General features: G+C 36.6%; 1 protein-coding gene across 1 annotated transcript in view; it reads left to right on the top strand.

Annotated features, from left to right (window-relative positions):
* The window catches only part of HLTF (helicase like transcription factor), a 28,791-nt gene that overhangs the window by 2,427 nt on the left and 6,784 nt on the right, over positions 1-19,580 (top strand). The window contains exons 3-22 of the mRNA XM_035890034.1: positions 1,003-1,207; positions 1,784-1,950; positions 2,407-2,540; positions 3,522-3,622; positions 4,324-4,398; positions 4,612-4,669; positions 4,748-4,803; positions 4,921-5,016; positions 6,005-6,053; positions 7,764-7,851; positions 8,552-8,631; positions 9,510-9,599; positions 9,815-9,912; positions 11,240-11,383; positions 12,190-12,328; positions 13,065-13,200; positions 13,397-13,576; positions 14,036-14,157; positions 15,429-15,607; positions 18,729-18,857. Of these exons, the coding sequence (XP_035745927.1) occupies positions 1,003-1,207; positions 1,784-1,950; positions 2,407-2,540; positions 3,522-3,622; positions 4,324-4,398; positions 4,612-4,669; positions 4,748-4,803; positions 4,921-5,016; positions 6,005-6,053; positions 7,764-7,851; positions 8,552-8,631; positions 9,510-9,599; positions 9,815-9,912; positions 11,240-11,383; positions 12,190-12,328; positions 13,065-13,200; positions 13,397-13,576; positions 14,036-14,157; positions 15,429-15,607; positions 18,729-18,857 (2,326 nt within the window). The remainder of the gene's footprint in view (positions 1-1,002; positions 1,208-1,783; positions 1,951-2,406; positions 2,541-3,521; positions 3,623-4,323; positions 4,399-4,611; positions 4,670-4,747; positions 4,804-4,920; positions 5,017-6,004; positions 6,054-7,763; positions 7,852-8,551; positions 8,632-9,509; positions 9,600-9,814; positions 9,913-11,239; positions 11,384-12,189; positions 12,329-13,064; positions 13,201-13,396; positions 13,577-14,035; positions 14,158-15,428; positions 15,608-18,728; positions 18,858-19,580) is intronic.

The following is a 19,580-nucleotide window of genomic DNA, read 5'->3' as shown; positions in this document are numbered from 1 at the left end:
GGCAGTTGCAAAATGGCTTCTGGCTAACACCTGGCTGGCTCATCTGCAGTTAGCTCAGAGCAAAGCCTCTTAAACTGTTGCTTTTTTCTGTCAGAGAAAACTGAATGCTCTGAATAATTGGTATATGGGAACTCATTATTTTAATTTGCAATACTCTTAAATTAATCCAGCAACACAGTAGGGTAGTTTTGGGGTATACCAAAGGTCATGATTATTACGTATGAATTGAAACTTGCATTGGCATTTTGTTGTGACATATTACTTGATTAAAACAATTGTTAGAACGTTGATCTTCACTCAAACATGTTAAATCAGTGGCCAGAGATGTTCCATCCCTTAGTGTGCAGTCATGAGTGACGAGGTGCAGTCCCCCACCAAAAGGGAAACCTGGGTGATGGAAGTCTGTGTTAGAGATACATAGTGTAATTACACAGGTTAGGTTGGAGTAGCTGATTATCTCTAAAGTTTATTAAAAGTAGTAATAATAGATGTCAAAGAGGAAAGGTAAGCTTAATAAATATGTAGGGAACAGTTGTTTCGGCATTTAAACTTTTGTGGGTATAGGAATGAGATCATGCAGAGTTAATCAGTTACAAACAGCTTTTTTTAAACCTTTTTCTTCAAGGAAAAAAATTGATGGTAGGAAAATACATGGAAATTTTGCTGTGCCAGGTATAATTAGAGATGTAACTAAATTTGGAGAATTCTTAATGTTGACAAAGATAATTCATGAGGGAAGATAGGGCAAAATGCACAAGTAGTTTAGTTAAGTTGTCAGCCCTTCATTGTATTGGCTTAAACTAATTTATTTGGGATTAAAAAATGGCAAAGTTTTCTTCTAATAGAAAATTTTTTAATGTTTCCACGTAAATATTATCTGAAAAAGTTGTAAAATGGGTTTATAGGTAGCCTTATATAAAGGGGTAAAATGATTACAAGGAAATAATAGTTCTATTATTGTTAAAGTAATTGTCAAATATTTCACACTTTGTCTTTCTGCAGAGATTCTGCAAGAGGATCCTCTCAGTATAACACCTGCAGAGGAAACTATTCCCGTTTTTCCTCTTCTGACATTTACTCCAGTCTTGGGTTAGAAGACTTCCTCTCTGTAGGTGACACTTCTGGAACAGAGGAGGATACAGACTCAGCTATCTTATATGGAACTTTGCGAGGAAGTATTGTTGGATTACGATACTACACGGGGATTGTAAGTGCATGATAACTTACAAAGCAGAAGAAAAAGTTGTTGTCAGCTTCAGAAGAAATACGTTTAATTGAATTCCAAAAATTCCTAGAACTTCTGACCAAGTATAATTTGAATAGATTTTTTTTTTCCTAACTTGCTGTAATCAACATTCTTCTTTAATCTAAAAGTTTTAATTCAAAATTTAATTAAGGTAGCAAGTTTTCAAACATGGTTTAGTTATTTGATAGCTCTGCTCACCCATGTAAGGCAAATGAAAGTGACTGAAAACAAGAAACTAGATAGGTCTTTGAACTGTTTATGTGGACAAAAAGGGATGTTTATCCCCTTACAAAATGTGTTAGCAGTTGAAGGTCTTCTTGCTCTCAGGAATACTCTTGAAATTGCTGACATCTATCAGGTAGCCTTTCTGTAATGCTTTTGGTATTTTGGATAAGTAGTAGCTTATTAGCCTGATGGAACGGAATGCTATACCAAATTAATCTTCAAAATATTTAACTAAATGTATATTAGATATTTCTGCAAGTAATTTGCAACTAAATGGATATGTTCTGCCATTTGTTTGTTTTGCTTTGTTAGGTTAATAACAATGAAATGGTTGCACTTCAGAGGGAGCCCAATAATCCTTACGATAAAAATGCAGTGAAAGTAAATAATGTGAATGGAGACCAGGTAGGCCATATAAAAAAAGAACTAGCAGCAGCATTGGCGGGCATTATGGACAACAAACTAGCAGTAGTTGAAGGGTAAGTATGAAGATTATGCTTTTGTTTCCATGAATATAAATAATGGAAAGTTTTTGTTGCTACACGAGCAAATTCTGAAAACTAGAAGTATTCTGTTTTAACAGAAATGACAGCTCTTGGTAATACGATTAAAGCTTCATGTTTTCAGACTCTTTATCCTTCTGTTGAACTACTCGCACACCGTTCAGTCTTTCCCATATATGATAAAATGTGGACATGCTAGTGAGAGAAAATTCTTTAAACATTGTTGTGGAACTCTTAAATTAACTGCGTGTGGTGGTTTGTATAAAGGGTTTATGCAGTATGAGTGCTAACACCTATGTGGAACATTCTGTGTTTTGATGAAAATAAGCACTTTGGAGTACCTCTTGCTGAAGAAATAACAAAGGTTTATTATGAAAAAATAAATAATAAACAGGTTACTGCTGTGGGTTTTTTTTTCCTGCTTTTTATCAGTGTTGTCCCTTATGGAGCAAAAAACGCCTTTACCATGCCTGTACAAATGAGCTTTTGGGGAAGAGAAGAAAACAAGGAAGCAGTGCTAGATCAGCTAAAAAAGCACGGATTTAAATTGGCTCCTCCTCTGAAGGGTAAGTCTTGAAGTTCTGGGGTTTTTTCCTTTTTAAATACTCAGGTTAAACTTGCCACTGGCTGGAAGAAATGTTTAAGGGCTTAATCCTCATCATAGTCTTGTCATTCACAAACAGATTTTTTGAACTTAGTTGGGGAGTAATGCAGAGCCCACAGCTATTAATTTTAAACTTCATAGGAAGTATACTTTTGTGTCCTATCTTTTATGTTACCTGCTAGCAATTGGAGAGGCATTTGAGTAACCTCAGAAATATACTCAATTCCATAAGTTCTTTAAAAATCCATAATGATTCCCTGCATTTCTCCAAACTTGATTTTTTTTTTTTTTTTAGGAAACAGGTTAGGCTCTTTCATAGAGTGAGAGTTTTGGGGACTGCTTTTTCGTAGCAGACTGCTAGGACATGTATCCTACTAGTGAGGTGTGAGCAAACAGAGACAAGATGTCTCTGAACAATTAAGCTTAGCAAATCTTCGCAGAGCCAGCCTCATGCAAAAAGCACCTGTGCTCCTGGAACTAGGCTTTGTGGAAGCAGTGGTAGTCAGGAGTAAGGATGCATGGAGAAATAAACACTTGGTGAGGGATAGATCTGTTTTACACATAGCAAGATACCAGTTTTTATCTTACTGGTTCTATTGCACATAGTTAACTGAAAAAGAATTTGGAATCAAAAAGCATTTTGTGTTACCAGTCATCATACTGTTACCAAGTCAAATTTCATGTAACGCAACAATTTTTAAGAAACACGGTTGCCATCTCGAAGGATCCCAACCTCATTGCCTGTGAGTCTTATGAAGCTTTGTGGCCAGCCTTTGTGGCCCATTGAAAATAAAGGATAAATTGAGGCTAAAAGACAAATGGTGAAAGATACTGTCTTACAGCCTGCTATCTGATCAGCGTTGTTACTCATGAGCCAGTGAAAGTTGAGATTGGGAAGTCATCATACCATTGTGTCTCAAAATACTGTCTTTTTAATGGCAAGTAGGTCCAGAATGTGGTTTTGGAACAAAGTGGATTTCTGGGAGAGCTGGTCCAAGTTATAGCGCTCCGGTTCATGCTGCTGTGCAGTTGACAACTGAACAGGTTTGCATTTCATACTTAAACACCTGGAATTTGGAATTTTAAGTGGGGGCCTTTAACTTTTTCATTAATAAAACAGTGCTTGAGAAGTGGAAGTCTGTTGCTTTTTTTTTTCTTTTCTGAATCACAGATTTGCTTTGAAGTCATCTTGAACTTTTTAACTTTTCCATTTTTATACTATAAGCAGACATTTTAACTGTGACAGCATTGAGTCCCATGTAATTTTGGGAGGTTTTGATTGTTCAATAATTTTTTTACATTCTTGTGGTGGTGTGTTTTCTTTTCTCTGTCCTAATGCTTTACCAGATGTGTTAAGTTCTCAAATGAAAATAAAATTCCAGACCTTTTATCTTCAGATTTGGCCCAGGGTGATGCATGAAGGGTTGGGTAGTGATTTGGTTTTGGTTTTTGTTTGCTCTTTCAAATTAGAGTGAAGTAGTTACTTTAGTGAGTGTTGTACAAGGATGTGAATATATTTAGCCATCCCTTCTCAAGCTCTTGCTTGTATTAGCATGTGTTTGTCTTGGAAAAACTGAATTTAATTTTTATATAGCAGTAGCTAATACATATTCTGGCAAACCAGATCTAAAGTGGTAGACCTATCTATACTGATTACCATTGTAATTTAATAGTCATTGATTATTTAGTAAGGTTGTTTTTAATTACAGTAATTTTAATTGCATTTTTTGTGTTCATTTATGCAGCTTAAAAGTGAATTTGACAAATTGTTTGAGGATCTGAAGGAAGATGATAAAACTTGTGAAATGGAAGGAACAGAGGTATTTCTTAAGCTAGAAACCATTTTATCTAAAAATATAAATACTTAAACATCTCGATATGCATATTTAACTTTGTTGTCTGGATGTGGGAGATGCTCGAATCAGAAAAAAAAGTTAGTAGTTACAAAAGACTTTATAAAAAACTTCTCTTCCAAAAATGGAATGTCACATTTAATATGCAAATAGTGCATAACCTATCTCTTTAATTTGCAGGCTGTTGGCACACTCTTGCTTCCCCATCAGAAGCAGGCTTTAGCTTGGATGGTTTCACGTGAGAACAGTAATGATTTGCCACCATTTTGGGAAGAGAGAAGTAACTTCTATTACAATATACTTACAAATTTTGCAGAAAAGAAGCGACCTGAAAATGTTCATGGAGGAATACTGGCTGATGACATGGGACTGGTAATGCTACTGCCAAGCTTGAATCTTTTTTTATACAGAGTGCGTGTGCGTGTTTCTTGATTGGTTGGTCATTTGGTTTGTTTTAATCTGTGGAAAATATTCTTTTCTGTTATGCAGGGTAAAACACTTACTACTATTGCATTGATTCTCACAAATTTTCAAGATGGCAAGCCTCTTCCTGTTGAAAAGATCACAAGTGATAAGTTTTATGAGGTGAGATGAAAGAAAAAGATTGTTTTAATGAAGTTAATACAGCAGTTCATAAAAAAACCTATGCCTAGTAACTTTCTGTATGGTGAACTCTGTATACATTCTGTAGAAAAATTTATTCAGGTACATCAAATAAGAGGAAGAATAGGGTAGATTAGTTGAAGGTAAGTGGTTACTTCAGAGTGTATAACTGAGCCTGTAGACTGCTATCTTACAAGTGGATGCTTTAGTGTACTTCAATGAAGAATTTATGAAGGCATAGACAGTTTCAGTGTTAAGTTTTATATACAGTTTTTGTTTATTACAATTTTCTGCACAAATAGAAGTGGTGTTCTTTCTGGGGGTGTGCATGCATGGTTCCTGTGTGGTTTGGAGGAAGCGCCCGAAACAACCAAAACAGCAAGCAGAGGTTCTTGGTACAAAGCACATAAATAAATAAATCTCAGTTTATATTTTTGCCAAATACTTGAAATGAAAAGAGGAGGGGGAAGTACACTTAGTGAACTAACATCAATGTGCAAACTCTTCTTAGGCAGTGTAGTTCAAGTGCTTTTTGTTTTTGTTATGATACCATTTTCAAGCCTACGAAATAAACTAACTGCTAGGATTAGGTGATTTATTGTGCAATATTCCCTGACACTATTAAGGCTGGAGGGTTTTTTTCGGTTTACCATACTTACCTAAATCTAACAAAATAATGCTTTGTGTTTGGCCTCAGAACATTACCTGGGAAATATTGCTAGTGTGTTTTCTTTCTAGGGCAGCTGTGTAGACTGAGTTTCTCTCCTCTGCCTCTCTACAGTTTCATTTGAAGTCTGTATGTGGCAACTAAAAAAAAAAAAAAAAAAAAAAAAGTACAGCTTTTTCAGCACTGAGCAGGTCTTTCATGTTGCAGAGCAGTAATTGATCGCTGGTCAGATTAGTGTAATAATGTTATTGGCGTTTTTTCCAGTTGCTACATTAAAGAATAAAAGTTTCCATTCCTCAATAGGAATCTGGTACTAACAGCATGAACAACGATGGACGCAGACTGTGTAAAGGTGACAGCAAACTATGAAAAGTCCAGTAATGTTTGCATGATAATGAATGTTATTACCTGGGGGTAGCCTTAGCCTGTGGTCAGTGCTAGTCTTCACAAACTCTTGACAAACTAAGTATCTCGGCGAAGTATTTAAAACATACCTTTAAAGATGTTTCATTTGACACAAGAGAAGCTTAACTGCTTTGTGAGAAAGTTGCACCCTGCAAAGAAATTTATTACATCCAGGAAATGGATTCTGGGTTTGTTCCTTTTGCTTTCGTTTCTCCTTCCTTGTAGATGAAACAGGAGCACTTACGCATCTGCTAGAATCTTGTTTGTTTGAACAGTAAACTTCAGTAGTTAGATAGTAATTAAGTCAGGTTTTTTTGGAAATATTTTTAAGTAATGAGCAAATGACAAGTGTTTATCACACCTGTAGTTTTCAGGTTGTATTGGGAGAATTTATACACGTATATGAAAAATTATGCTTGCTGTCAGTATGTTTTGTAACTCATCATGCTCTTGAAAATTACCAAAGAAATGTATGGGGCTTGAAGTTTTCTTGCAGTAACTTTCCCTCACTGTCCTCCCATGCAAGGAATTTTAATACAGATGACCTAACTTGATAGCACAAGAGAAATGAAAGGGACACATTAATATGAACTGCTTCTGATGAAAGTTATTTTTATTAGTACTCTGGAAGGGAGAAAATGCAGACTTTCATGGGGGTCAATATGAGTGTTACCAGAAAATCAGAGCCTTTACCAAAGCTGAAATGCCTAGCAACATGTGAGATACTTTTTTTTTTTTTTTTTTTCTTCCCCAGAGCATCAAGCATTTTAACAAGATGCTGTTTACAGCAGTGAGGGGAGAGCCTGTTTCTACTATTATTTAATCTGCAAACGTGATAATGTCTTTGAAACTCTTACACATCTCCCCCCTGTCATTTCTCATTCTATTGTGCGTTAAATTGATGCCTATTTCTTGAGTCTTTGCAAGTTTTGCTGTCTTCAGGATTGTATTCAATGTTTTTAATAGTAAAAATCTTTGCTGAAGTTTAAATCTGGAATTCAAGCATGAATTTACTTAACCTGAGTTATAGCAAAACACTTTTCTGCAAGCTCTTTTGCTTTCAGTTTTGATATCAACTGTGTCCTAATATGTTTTCTTTTTTGCATTTGCTTCTGACATGCTATTATTGGCAGAGCACAGAGGTGATGTTTTGTTCATTACCTGGTAGAAGACCTTAAAAACCCCAACAAAACGAAACAACCTCCCCTGCAGCCCCCCTAACTCCTCACATGCACATTTTTTCTATTAATGCTGCTGTTACTCATTTCCTTTTAGGCCGTGTAGAAATAATTAATTAATAAGGTTTGACCCATTAAAAAATGTTTACCATTTAGCATTATTTAAATCTTTATAGAACTTTGCCCTTACTGTTAACAGTGCAATGCTTACATTTGGTTTTTCTTCTTGACAGTTTGGTTTTGACCACCTGCAAACTCAGTACACATTTTATGACTTTGTAAATATTTAAGATTGTTTTAAGAGTATTCTTATTTTTAAATTGTGATTGCAGTATCAGTAGTACTTGTCCCATGCAGAACTAAGATTGTTTTAAAGGAAGTTTGTACTTGTTCTTGATGAAGTTACGCTAGAGTTGGTTTGATAAGCAAGCTGAAGACTATGTATATTTTTTATAAATACCAATTTCTTCTTTATGAAGACTCTAGCAATGTGATGGAGCCTGGTGTTTCTAAAGTAAAAAAGTTTGAAACTACTCCGTTGAAATACTCAAGTTGTCTTCCAAAAAGGTAGATAGCTGGTATAATCTTTTTCTTTTTGTTTGTTTGCTACATAGATTTTGAGTAAAAATAAAGTGGTACTTGATTATGAATAACCCTAGCCTAAAACGTTTTCCTGCTGTCTCCTCACCTTTCAGTATGCTGTATTTCTGCTGACATTTATCATAAGTGTTTTATATCTGTGTTGCACTTTGGAATATGTTTAAAAAGCATTAACTCGTTCTACGTGGTTTGCGTGACTGCATGCTTGGATGTCTCTGTCAGTAGTAAAGGTGTCTAATAACATCAGTGTGTGGCATCTAAAAAACTGGCTGTGGGGTAATCTTTCTTCTAGTATCAATTGGGTTTTTAAGTGGTTAAGAAATACTTGGCAGGCATGCTTCTGACAGAGGCAGCTTTGAGCTGATGAAGTTGTGAAGCTTGCTAATGTGTTTCAACCTTCCCACCATACTAGCCTCTTCTTATAACTGGTGTGAACTTCAGTGATAATCTGTACCAAGTTTTATGAGCATCCTTCCCCGTGTAGCTCTGTGTTCTGTGCTTTGCCTTTTTCTAACCCTTCTAAAGAGAAAATTACAGTGGTATCTTATTTGCAATGTCAAGTTCATTTGCTTTATGTTCTTGACGTTTAATATGTAAATTCAAGCAATAGTAGAATTGTCAGGTTTTTTGTTTTTTTTTTTTTTCTTTCTTAATGATGATATCTTAGAGATAAAGCGAAGAAACCCAGATATTCAGGAAGCAGTAACTTGGGAGAATCTGAAGAATGTCTACTGCAACAAACAGAAAGTAAGTTGCAAGGAATTTTTTTTTTAATTGGTTACCATAGCACCTGGTGTCTTCCTTTCTGAAGCCAAACTGAATAGGATTTCTGATTCACTGGAAAAGGAATTAACTGGTGTTTTTTGTTTGTGGGTTTTTTTTTAATTCAGCCAAAACTTTAAGGAGGAAACTTTAGAAATTGCTGAATGAGAAAGCAGTGGTTTAGTGCTAAGTGTTATAGTTTGTTTCTTTAGCTGAATGAGTGGTGGTGTAACAAGCTATGAGCAGGGTCAAATGGATGGTGAAAGACAGAATTGCTAAGATTTTTAGAATTTGACATAGACTTGTTATCAGGGCACTAGGGCTGGAAAAACAAATTCAAAAAATGAAGTCCATCTTTTGTGGTAAATACCTGAAATGTGATCATGAAGAGGCAAGACCATGTGTAATTTGTTGAACTAAGTATCTTGCATGGAAAAAAAAGGAAGGGTTACAGGTACTCTGAAGCAAGCAGTTAAGTTTAGGATTAAAGTACTTGGAGTTAAACCTGTGCTAAGCCGTTTTGGTTTTTTTAACGACTGGTGAACAGCATTCCTCTGAAGATTCATAACCTGAAATAGATGTATAAGATACTACTCTGCACACATTCCTGTCAGAGTTCAAGGAGTGCCTGGACAATGCTCTTAGCTGAATGGTTTAGTTTTAGGTAGACCTGTGAGGAGCAGGGAGTTGACCTCGATGATCCTTATGGGTCCCTTCCAACTCGAGATACTCTACATTATGGTATTGGAGAGGAGAAGTAATTTGGTTAACAGGTTTGACTTTTATGAAGCGTGTCATAAAAATGAATGCACACACATGGTCTGCATGGTGTGAAAAATCAGTGTTTGTCTGGCTTTTTGCAGCAACTTCCTGTGTTATCCAAGAAGATACAGGCTTTGCATCTGTTCTTCTGCCTTCATCCACTTGTTTAAAAAGACAAACAAAGAGAAGAGGTAATAAAGGGATAAATGGATAATATTGATTTCTGAGTTTTTTGAAGCTGAAGTATTATGTGTATCTGACTTAATGAATGAAGCTTGTGTCTTTGTAAATTGCTTTGAAGGTGAAGAAATTTAGAAATGACTTCAGGGAACCATAAGTCTCTTGAACTTCTACATTGCTTTAAAGTGAACTGTTATGCCACTATATCTGACTTGCGTTTTCTCAGGTACCACTAGCGTTCAGTCAGTTGAGAAGAAACATTCTGATGATGGCTCCCGAGCAACACTGATTGTATGTCCACTGTCTGTCCTGAGTAACTGGATTGTAAGTGCTAAGCTGTTTTAGTGTGTAAATGTGATGTATGTTGGTTATGATGCTGTAGAAATAGTACTCCCTCTGGTCTCCCATGCTAGTAAGGTCATGGGTTTCCTTTTTTATGAAACAGAGCTGCTTTCACAAGGGAAGTTTATTTGATAGAAATTTAGAAACTAGAGCAGTATTGTAATAAGAGCACAGTTCATAAGTAGTGAGCTCACCACTATCGGAAAGAGCAAGCTCCCTTTCCATTCCCTGTTTTTGACTAGGCAGATTCACTTTAGCGCTTCTGGAACTTGTGTGATTTAACTCCTTAAACCAGATGAGGAATGTGGAGGAGACAGGTCCTTCTTCTTGCATGCTCAGAATAAAATACTATTATACTGTATTGATACTGCACATGATATTTAATTTACTAGAGGTGTTCAGTAATTTGGTGATCTTGCTGGTGATTTGTGGGAGTAGGTCTGCTAGGGTGAACAGGCTGGAGAGCCCTTCTAGCTCTGTCTCTGCATTAATTTTTTATGTTTTCATGACGTTTTGAATACAGGTAGTATGGGGATATCTTTAACTTTCAAGTTACGTTTTATTTGGAAGTTTTTACTGTCTGTGGTTAGAACATTAATAAGAAAATGAAACAATTTAATCTTAGACTGTAGGTAAAACATTGAAATCATATAATTGGGAAACATCAAATAGCATTAAAAAATATTCTTTGTCAATTCAAAACCAAATTGAGTGTTTAAAAAAAAAACTTGTGACTCTGCTTCAGAAATCAAATTGTTGATTTTTATTGGCTGTCGAGATTACTGTATGCTGAGTGTTTCACAGAAGAAATATAGGGAATATTAACACTGGTTTTAAAATTAATACCCTGACAGTTGTACCGTCATTTATGTTAAAACTTAGGTGGTTAACCCAGTAGGGGGAAGAAGCTGTAAATGAACAGTGAAAGAATAAAGAGAAGATTAAGGTAGAAAGTGAAAGAGAACATAAAAGCTCTTCTGTTACAGTTTGGGAGAAACTGGATTTTGAAGTGCATATAACATCAGGGTGTGAATTAATACTGTGCAAGAAGTAGAGCTAGAGTTATCAGAATGCGATACTGTGGTCTGTTACTAAGGACTGAGGTGACTACTTCTGGTCCCTCTCTCACCTGGGTGGAGAGGTAAAAAGAAACCCAAATTTAAATTGCTTTTGTTATATAAATGCATGTAAAATGTCACAGGGCTAGAGGAAGTGGTTCTTGGGTAGGGCAGCTTACAAGAATTTTATTCTAAGAATCAGGTAGTAACACAGTATCTTTTGGATGACTTTTTGACAACTTTTCTTTCAGGACCAGTTTGAACAACATATCCACCAGGATTTTCATGTAAATATTTATGTTTATTATGGTTCTGACCGAAGCAAAGACCCATCAGTTCTTTCAGAGCAAGACATAGTTCTGACAACATACAACATCTTAGCTAGTGATCATGGAGTAAGTACATGAGAAAAAGTGTTCTTTAAAGATCCCTTACTGTTCAAGACTGACGGTGTTTGAGCTAATGATGGCAGTATATTCAAGTGCTATTCTGGTAGGCAATCAAAAGGTTATAGCTGTAGTTCTGCTTTACATACTTTCTTACGGGTTTGCTGTGGGAATGAAGGGAGTTTTTTATTGATTGGTCCTGTAGAGAAAATTATTTGGCTGCAATTATGGCAGCTTAAGGAAGAGACTTTTTAAGGATAGAAAAGGTTGGCAAGTATGTAAATGTCCCCAAATCTCAGTGGCATGAGGCTCCTGTTTCTGCCTTCCCCTATCAAATTCAAAGAATATGGAGCATATAGAAACAATTCCATAGTTCTTGTTGCATGTGGGCTGTAACCAAGTAGCTCATTGGATGAGATATATTTGTAAAGTGATGTTTTTGCAGAAATTCCAGCTGTTTTAAAAGCCTGAAGATGACATCTTTAAGTATAACATAAACTTTTAATTTGCTCTCTGATCCGTTTTCTGTATCTCTGTGTCTTTGAAGCCTTTCTTCTTTTCAAGCTTAGCTTATTTTTGAGGTAGCTCATTCCTCATATTCCAGCATGAGAAGACTGTTAACGTTTTCCAGGAATCATTAAAAGAAGGAACACCTCATTCTTAGTTTTGCTCTTCTGTGCTGATAAATAAACAAGATGCGAATAAATACTATCCATTATTAGTTGTGGAATTGTTATATTAATAGCTTGCTTAACCCAAATTGCAAAAAAAGAATTTTAATTTGAGTCAAAGGTTTAAAAAATACTGTGTTTCAGACCAGAGGTGACAGCCCTTTACACAAAGTCAAGTGGCTGAGAATTGTGTTGGATGAGGGGCACACTATACGAAATCCAAATGCTCAGCAAACTAAAGCTGCCTTAAATCTGGAGGGACACAGAAGATGGGTACTTACAGGTAAAATATTTGACAGCAGAGGAAATGCGGTGCAAATCATCTTAATATAATACCATCTCATGTTTCTCACTTGGTGTTTCTACTTTGGCTTCTTCTGGGAGGTGGTTAATGTCTGTCTCTGTCAGATTCACTTGGAATGTTTTTAAACTTGTCTTTGGGCAGTGATTTAGGTGTGTCTTCTTTTAGTTGTTTTTGATTTTATTTGCTTGGTTTTATGTTTGGGGTTCTGCTTTTTTAGTTTTTGGTTTTTTTCAGTTTGTAGACACAAATTTTAAAATAACTTTTGATACACAGGTTGGGTGGATGTGCAAGTAGAAAGGGGTCTATTTATGAACTGGCACGTTAGGTCTGGTTAGAAGCTCACATTCTTATGTACTTATATGAATCTCAGTAGCTTTGCCAGGGACCATGCAGGCATATGATCCTTAAATGTAATTTAAAGAAAATGATGATGTAACCACTGCTGGTGAAGCTGAAATGGAAAGATTAACATCCGAGTCTTCCTAGCACTGAGAGGTGCAGCTTTCTCACTCATATATTTAAGTGTTTTGTAATATTTTAATTAAGAAAATAGCATGTATTAACTAGGTTGGCATGTCACTAAGTATATGAGAGACCTTGTCCATGGTGTATGGTTTGGAGAAAGCACAGAACTTTCACTTTGACTAAAAATTTGTATTTTTTTAGTTTCTTTGAGGTTTTACAATCTTTTTTTGTTTGTTTGTTTTCTGTTTAGGCACACCTATTCAGAATTCGGTGAAGGATTTGTGGTCTCTTATTTCCTTCTTAAAACTGAAACCTTTTACTGATCGAGAGTGGTGGCACAGAACAATTCAACGTCCAGTCACAATGGGAGCTCCAGGAGGACTTGGGTACTTATTTCAATTTTTAGTTCAAATTAATAAATATTAAATAACTCAAAATATTTAATATTTCAGATTAATGAATCATATTGTACAACTGGGCTTGGATTTCATACACAACATGCATTTATGCAATAAACTGGAAAAAAACCCCAAACAAACCAACCTCAGCTGCATAATATGTTGTCTATATTTGTATTTTTAGGCGTTTACAATGTCTGATTAGGAGTATTACCCTTAGAAGAACTAAAACAAGTAAAGTTAAAGGAAAACCCATTTTGGAGTTGCCAGAACGTAAAGTACTTATTCAGCATGTCACACTTACAGAGGAAGAGAGACACATCTATCAGTCTGTTAAGAAGGAGGGCAAAGCTGCTATTAGCAGGTAAGTAGAAGGCTGTCTTAATCCTGAAGGCTGACATTTGGTATCACAGGCTTGTCTTTCGGAAGTTTCTATTATGTTAGCTCTGGTAGCCAAGTGTGTCAGTTTGTATGCCAGAAGCTAAAAATTGCAAATTAGCTTAGCATCTGTTCAGTTCTGAAGAGTTGAAGTAGAGTCTGTGCAGAACTATATATTAGAAGTTCTGTCTGATGAGAAACAGAAAGGGATACCAGATACATAGAGAATGGCCTTAAAATTGTTGTCATCACATTAGCATTTCTTATAGTAGAACATGCTACTGGTAGCATTTTGTACCTTGTTTCAGAAGAGGATTGGAGAAAATATAATCAAACAGGAAAGTGAAAAATCAGAACATCATTCTAACAGCTAAACTTTGTTGCTTGGTGTCATCTGTTACTTCAGGCTGTAGCATTTCACACTAATGATAAAACTTTTCTTCAGATTTTTCAGTGAAGGGACTGTACTAGCTCACTATGCTGACATCCTTGGTGTCCTGCTCAGATTGAGGCAGCTTTGTTGTCATCCTCATCTTTGTATAAATACATCTTCTAGTTTTTCAGCTGGTGAGTGAATGCTTTTGGTTCCTCTGTTTCTAAAAAGAGGACTTGCACTTTGTATTCAAGAACAGAAACACATTTGTATCTTGTCCAGACTTTCTAGCTTCAGCCTTCCTCTTTTCAGATGGGCTTATTGAACTTTCAGCTTTGCTACTTTTATATTTTTCGTACCATAATATGTTTGAATATGTTTGAGAAGTGGATGCTTGAACACATATTCAAATATGAACGAAAGCTGTGAAGTATGAGTAGTTGTCAAAGCTAGAAGCGGGAGTTAATAAGCTTTGACAGCCCATACAGAAGTGACTGAAGAGGACCTCTGCAGAGCCAAATGCAGAAGGCTTGTTAAAAAGCAGCGTATCTGTTGTTGTAATAATTTACAGAAGTGCTTTTACAGCAAATCTTTTTCTTTGCCTCAGGAGAGAAGATGTAGAGGAGCTTTGGGGGATGGCTTGTAGATTGGTAGCCATGTCAGCAGAACCATTGCCTCTTCAGCAGAATAGGAAACTGTTGACTTTGTTACGGCTGTAAGGAAGGTTGAACACAGAGGACTGAAAGGAGAGTGAAATTTTATTTTTGACAAGCCAGAACTGTACAGCTGCAAAGTGTTAAAAATTATATGCATTTCTTTCAAAAGAAGGTATAGCCTGTTTGAAATACTCTAAATTTGAGAATTCTCAATATTTTGAAAAATCCTATTTTGAGATGCCATTGGTGTAGGTGTGATTTTTTTCAGGAAACTGTAAGACCAATGAAATATGGTCAGAACCTTTTTTAGAAGGTTGTGATTTATCTTCCTGAAAAATACAGGATGGAGAAATGATTGGATAATTGTTCTGTAATTATTTAGAAATTAACTAGTAACTAGTGAGTATGATTTGAGTTTCTTTATTTAAAAAATAAAGCAATCTTAACTATAAATAGTGTCATCTCTGTAATTACTACTATGCTGTTACTACTTAAGAAGCTGCCATATGAACATTGCTTGTTCCCATGATGCCTTGTGTTGCACGTGTACTTATCACTGAGCATGTAGTCGAGGCTCTTTGAATTCCTAATTACTATTTTTTCAAGTAAGATTACTCTTAATGTGTTTTGAAACAGTAAGAATTTTCTGTGGTATTTGGCAGCTTGTGTTTTTATACATTGTAGGCTATATCCTCATTGTGTATAAACTGTCCTAATTGCTTTGTGAGCAATGGAACTGTGTGATGTGTGCCAGCTCAGTGTGTTTCCTGTATGGAAATCTGTTTTTGAGTATCTTTCTATATGTGCAGATAATAAAACTCCTGAAGAACTGCGTGAGACGTTAGTGAGTAAAATGAAGTTGGTTCTGAGCTCTGGTTCAGATGAAGAATGTGCAGTTTGCTTGGAATCACTGACTCTTCCTGTGATAACACGCTGTGCGCATGTGTTTTGTAAGCCGTGTATTTTTGAAGTCATCAGAAGTGAACAGGTTGGTTGTTCTATGGTTACAGTTAATTGTAATAGTGATTCAGAAGCATTGAACTGATATCACCAGAGGTTATCATCTAGCTATTGTTCTTTTAAATCATAAATGGTGAACAGTGTAAACCTAGTTTACAGCTGGGTTATAAAAATTATTGGCCTGAAGTCAAACTATGGAGAGAGTAGCTGTCAAACCGAACAGTGTAAAGGCCTATCAGTACTTTCAAAGACCTTTCCCTAGACCTCAACTTATTTTGTCCCTAGGGTAAAAGTGATGGCATCCAGTGCAGCATTGTATACCTCCATATGGCTGGATGCCTCTTCGCTGCTTGTATGTGACGTGATGCATGTATATGTTGTGCTTAAAAGAGACCAAAGCTGTGTATTAGAAGCTGACTGTTGAACTAAGATCATGTCTGCTCTCCTTATTCCAAGCTGATAAGCTTCTACAGTGAAATGGCTGCCTTGCTCGAGGGCCATCTTTATGGCCCTTCTCTGGACTCTCTCCAGAATAAGCTTGTGGATGAGCGTCTTTCGATCGCTTTTTTGAGAAACAGCATTTATTTTTCTTGTGCGCTTCTAAGCTATACTTTTACTTCTTGTTTGCCCTTTACTTTCTAGGGCAATCTGATAGCGTGGTAGTCTCACCACTTGTATCTAGTGCTACTGCACTTCCTCTCTGGAATTGTTCTGCCTCCTACTCAGCGGAAGGGCTGCAAGGGCTAGGCTAAACCTGGTGTTCCTTATAGGAGGCAGCAGGGAACAAATTAGTCCCTGCTTGTGCATAGTCAAGCTAACAAGACAAAGGTAGGAAGTGTTGTCTGTCTGGTATGTAGATTGACTTTGTTTCATTGCCGGCCACACAAGGTTCTGATGCAGATATCCCAGCTGAGAGTTTCTGAGAATTTTGAGGGGAAACTAATGATGTGAAATTACTCTCTAAGGAAAGAGCACTTGCAGAGGCCTTTGGTGCCCCTACTCAACCTTCAGGTGTATTTAGGCAGGTTATGATGTGATGGAACTTGTATTACTTGACTGTACAGTAAATTATTTACTGTGCTTTGCCTAGAAGGGACCTTGGAATCTGCAGAACTAGGGCCTTTGTTGAATCCCCCATTGGTCCACAGATCACTTCATAGTAGTGAAGTCTGAACAGAGGTGGCTCTAGATTCTGCTCCTTTGAAGCTGAACTAGCGTGAGTTTACAGAGCAGTGAGTGAGTAAGTCTTTCTTATGTTCAGAATGATTCCTGATTTAAATCGGTTCCTAAAGAAGTTTTTGCAGCTTCTAGGCAAAACACTGACAGATATCTAAATTCCAGAGTTGGGGAATTACTGTTTCCACATTGTCCTAGTGCTGCATCTCAGTTGGGTAGTTCCTGTGCCAGAATGGTTACAATGCAACTCTTTCCTAGTAATTAGTTAGAGAAGGTACTTTACTTACTGCCTTAAAACAATTCTTCCAGGCAAGATGCCTGTGAATGCACTTATTAATAGAAATGAGAATATTAAGCCATCATTGAGGAATGGGATGTGAAGCTGCCAAAACAAATCTGCTGCGTGAAAAGTTTGGCCTTTACAAACTTGGAGACCATTTTATCTTTCTAATGCTAACCTAAAAGTATTTACTGCAACTGGAAAAGCTTTAGTGGTTAACAGCTTGAGAGCCAACACCTTATTCATTTCAGTCTTTCATTGAGTTCAGAGTTGTGTGAGTAAGTAGAGATCCTATGCAGAAGTCCCAATAAAGCTATAAAATCTCTACAGTAATCTAATGCCTGTGTGTATTAACTGCATTTTTGTAAAAGCTTGCCAGATATGCATTAAAACATTCTTTTTTTCCTTCTAGTTCTTGATTGCAAGAGAGTTTTTGTTGCTTTCATATGCTTTCACTGCAAGTTTTCCATATCTGTGTTGGCATTGTTCAGCTGTGTTTTGGGTTTTCTGTTGTTTTTAATTACAGTACTAAATTGGAGAAGGGGTGCAGAATGATGTGAGCCTTTTATTTAAAAAAAAAAAAAAAAAAAAAAAAAGTCTTTATGGGTACTTTTAGGATTTTTTTTCCAGAAAACTTTTTCAGGTTTATTAGAATCAATTTGTTTTTCTTTGTCATTGGAGGATTTTTGAATTGCTGCCAAGTCAGGAATGCTTCATTTGTTACTATGTTTTGGAGACTGTTATTTCAGATTCTTTTGTGTTAAGATTCTGTCTCTTGAAAGGTTGTCTTTATTGCTGCAAAAAATTCATGTATGCAGACTATGACTGTCAGCCTCTTTAATTGGCTAGAGGTTCATTCCAGATTAGTGGCCCCCAGTATTCGTCTGCTTTGCAGCCTGTCTAAAGATGCCTTGGTTGTGTGGCCAGATTGCTATATAAACTGAGTTAGCTAATTTTAAAGGGTTGCTCTGTTAGGCAAAAGTTTTTTGTGTCTGTCATTTTTGCTCTGCCAAGTTGTGTATTTGTATAGTGCACACAGTCTTTTGTTAAATTTTGTGAGTAGCCCTATGGAAGTGCTATCGTATAAATTCTAAACTTTGCCTTACCTCGAATATGCTTCAGAGAAAAAAGGTTTTGGTGTTAAATTATGTCTCATTTCTCATGTCTGTTGGGGAAAAAAAAGAGAAGATACCCGGTGTCTGGCCCTGACAAAGCGTATTTCATCACACTGCTATTATTTCTGTGCAGGCTTTGAAGAAAAAGGGTAAAAGGTCATTCTTTGTTTGTAACTAAGAAAGATCTTGTCTTTGAAAGATGGTTTATTTTTCTGATACTTTTAATAGACCTCTCCCCATAGCCCAAGTATCTGCTTGCTTTTAAATCTTGAGCTGCTTATTTCAAGCATAAATATACTCAGAAAGAAGACTACTTTTAAGGAAGGCTTGAGTGTTTTTTAAAACCTGTAGCATTTATGTCACCTTAACGTTCTCAGAAATAAAATACTTTGATTGTTATGTCAGAAATGACAAAGCAGTGTGTTGCAAGAATGAATGTACTCCTTCAGGATTTTTTTTTTTTGTACGAGCATTAATGTAATTTCGTAAAAAGTGCTCTATAATGGTGATCTTTAGTACTTACTATAAATAATTTGATTTAATATGTTTCTTCAAATGTTATTTGGGCTTTTTTGTAGCCAAATGCCAAATGCCCTCTCTGTAGGAATGAGCTTCGAGCAGAGCACTTGGTGGAATGTCCCCTAGAAGAGGAAATAGACTCCAGTAATGGAAAGAAGTGTGATCAGAAGTGGATATCCAGTTCAAAGGTACATTCCATTGTGTTTCACTTGGCTTTCACTATGGTTTTGTAGAGCAGTCTCTAGAATTTTTATGTAAATATGCTGAACATATTAAGTATGCATAACATACTTTAAGTGATTATTTAAAAGTCTGCACAGCGTGTCTAGGCAGCACAGAAGAAAATGCATGATCAAAATTCATCACAAACAGATTTTGCAGCAGGGAAACAAGGCAAAAGGGCCATCAGTTGTACTTTAATGCTGGCTGTTGTGCACTACATAGATGTAGTGGCAAGAAGGAGGACCCAGGGAACTACAGGCCGGTTAGTCTCACCTCTGTCCCTGGAAAGGTGATGGAACAACTCATTCTGAGTGTCCTCTCCAAGCAAGTAGATGAAAAGAAGATCATCAGGAGTACCCAGCATGGATTCACCAAGGGGAAATCATGCCTGACCAATCTGATAGCCTTCTACGATGGCATGACCGGCTGGGTAGACGAGGGGAGAGCGGTGGATGTTGTCTACCTTGACTTCAGCAAGGCTTTTGACACTGTTTCCCATAACACCCTCATAGGGAAGCTCAAGAAGTATGGGTTGGATGAGTGGACAGTGAGGTGGATTGGGAACTGGCTGAATGGCAGGGCTCAGAGGGTTCTGATCGGCGGGGCAGAGTCCAGTTGGATGCCGGTAGCTAGTGGGGTTCCCCAGGGCTCAGTACTCGGCCCAGTCTTTTCAACTTGTTCATCAATTG

The sequence above is a fragment of the Egretta garzetta genome, unplaced genomic scaffold, assembly GCF_000687185.1.
Source record: "Egretta garzetta isolate BGI_Z169 unplaced genomic scaffold, ASM68718v1 scaffold172, whole genome shotgun sequence".
In the NCBI taxonomy this organism is placed as follows: domain Eukaryota; kingdom Metazoa; phylum Chordata; class Aves; order Pelecaniformes; family Ardeidae; genus Egretta; species Egretta garzetta.
The sequence above is the reverse complement of the archived record's forward strand: the minus strand, read 5'-3'. Positions and strand labels throughout refer to the sequence as shown.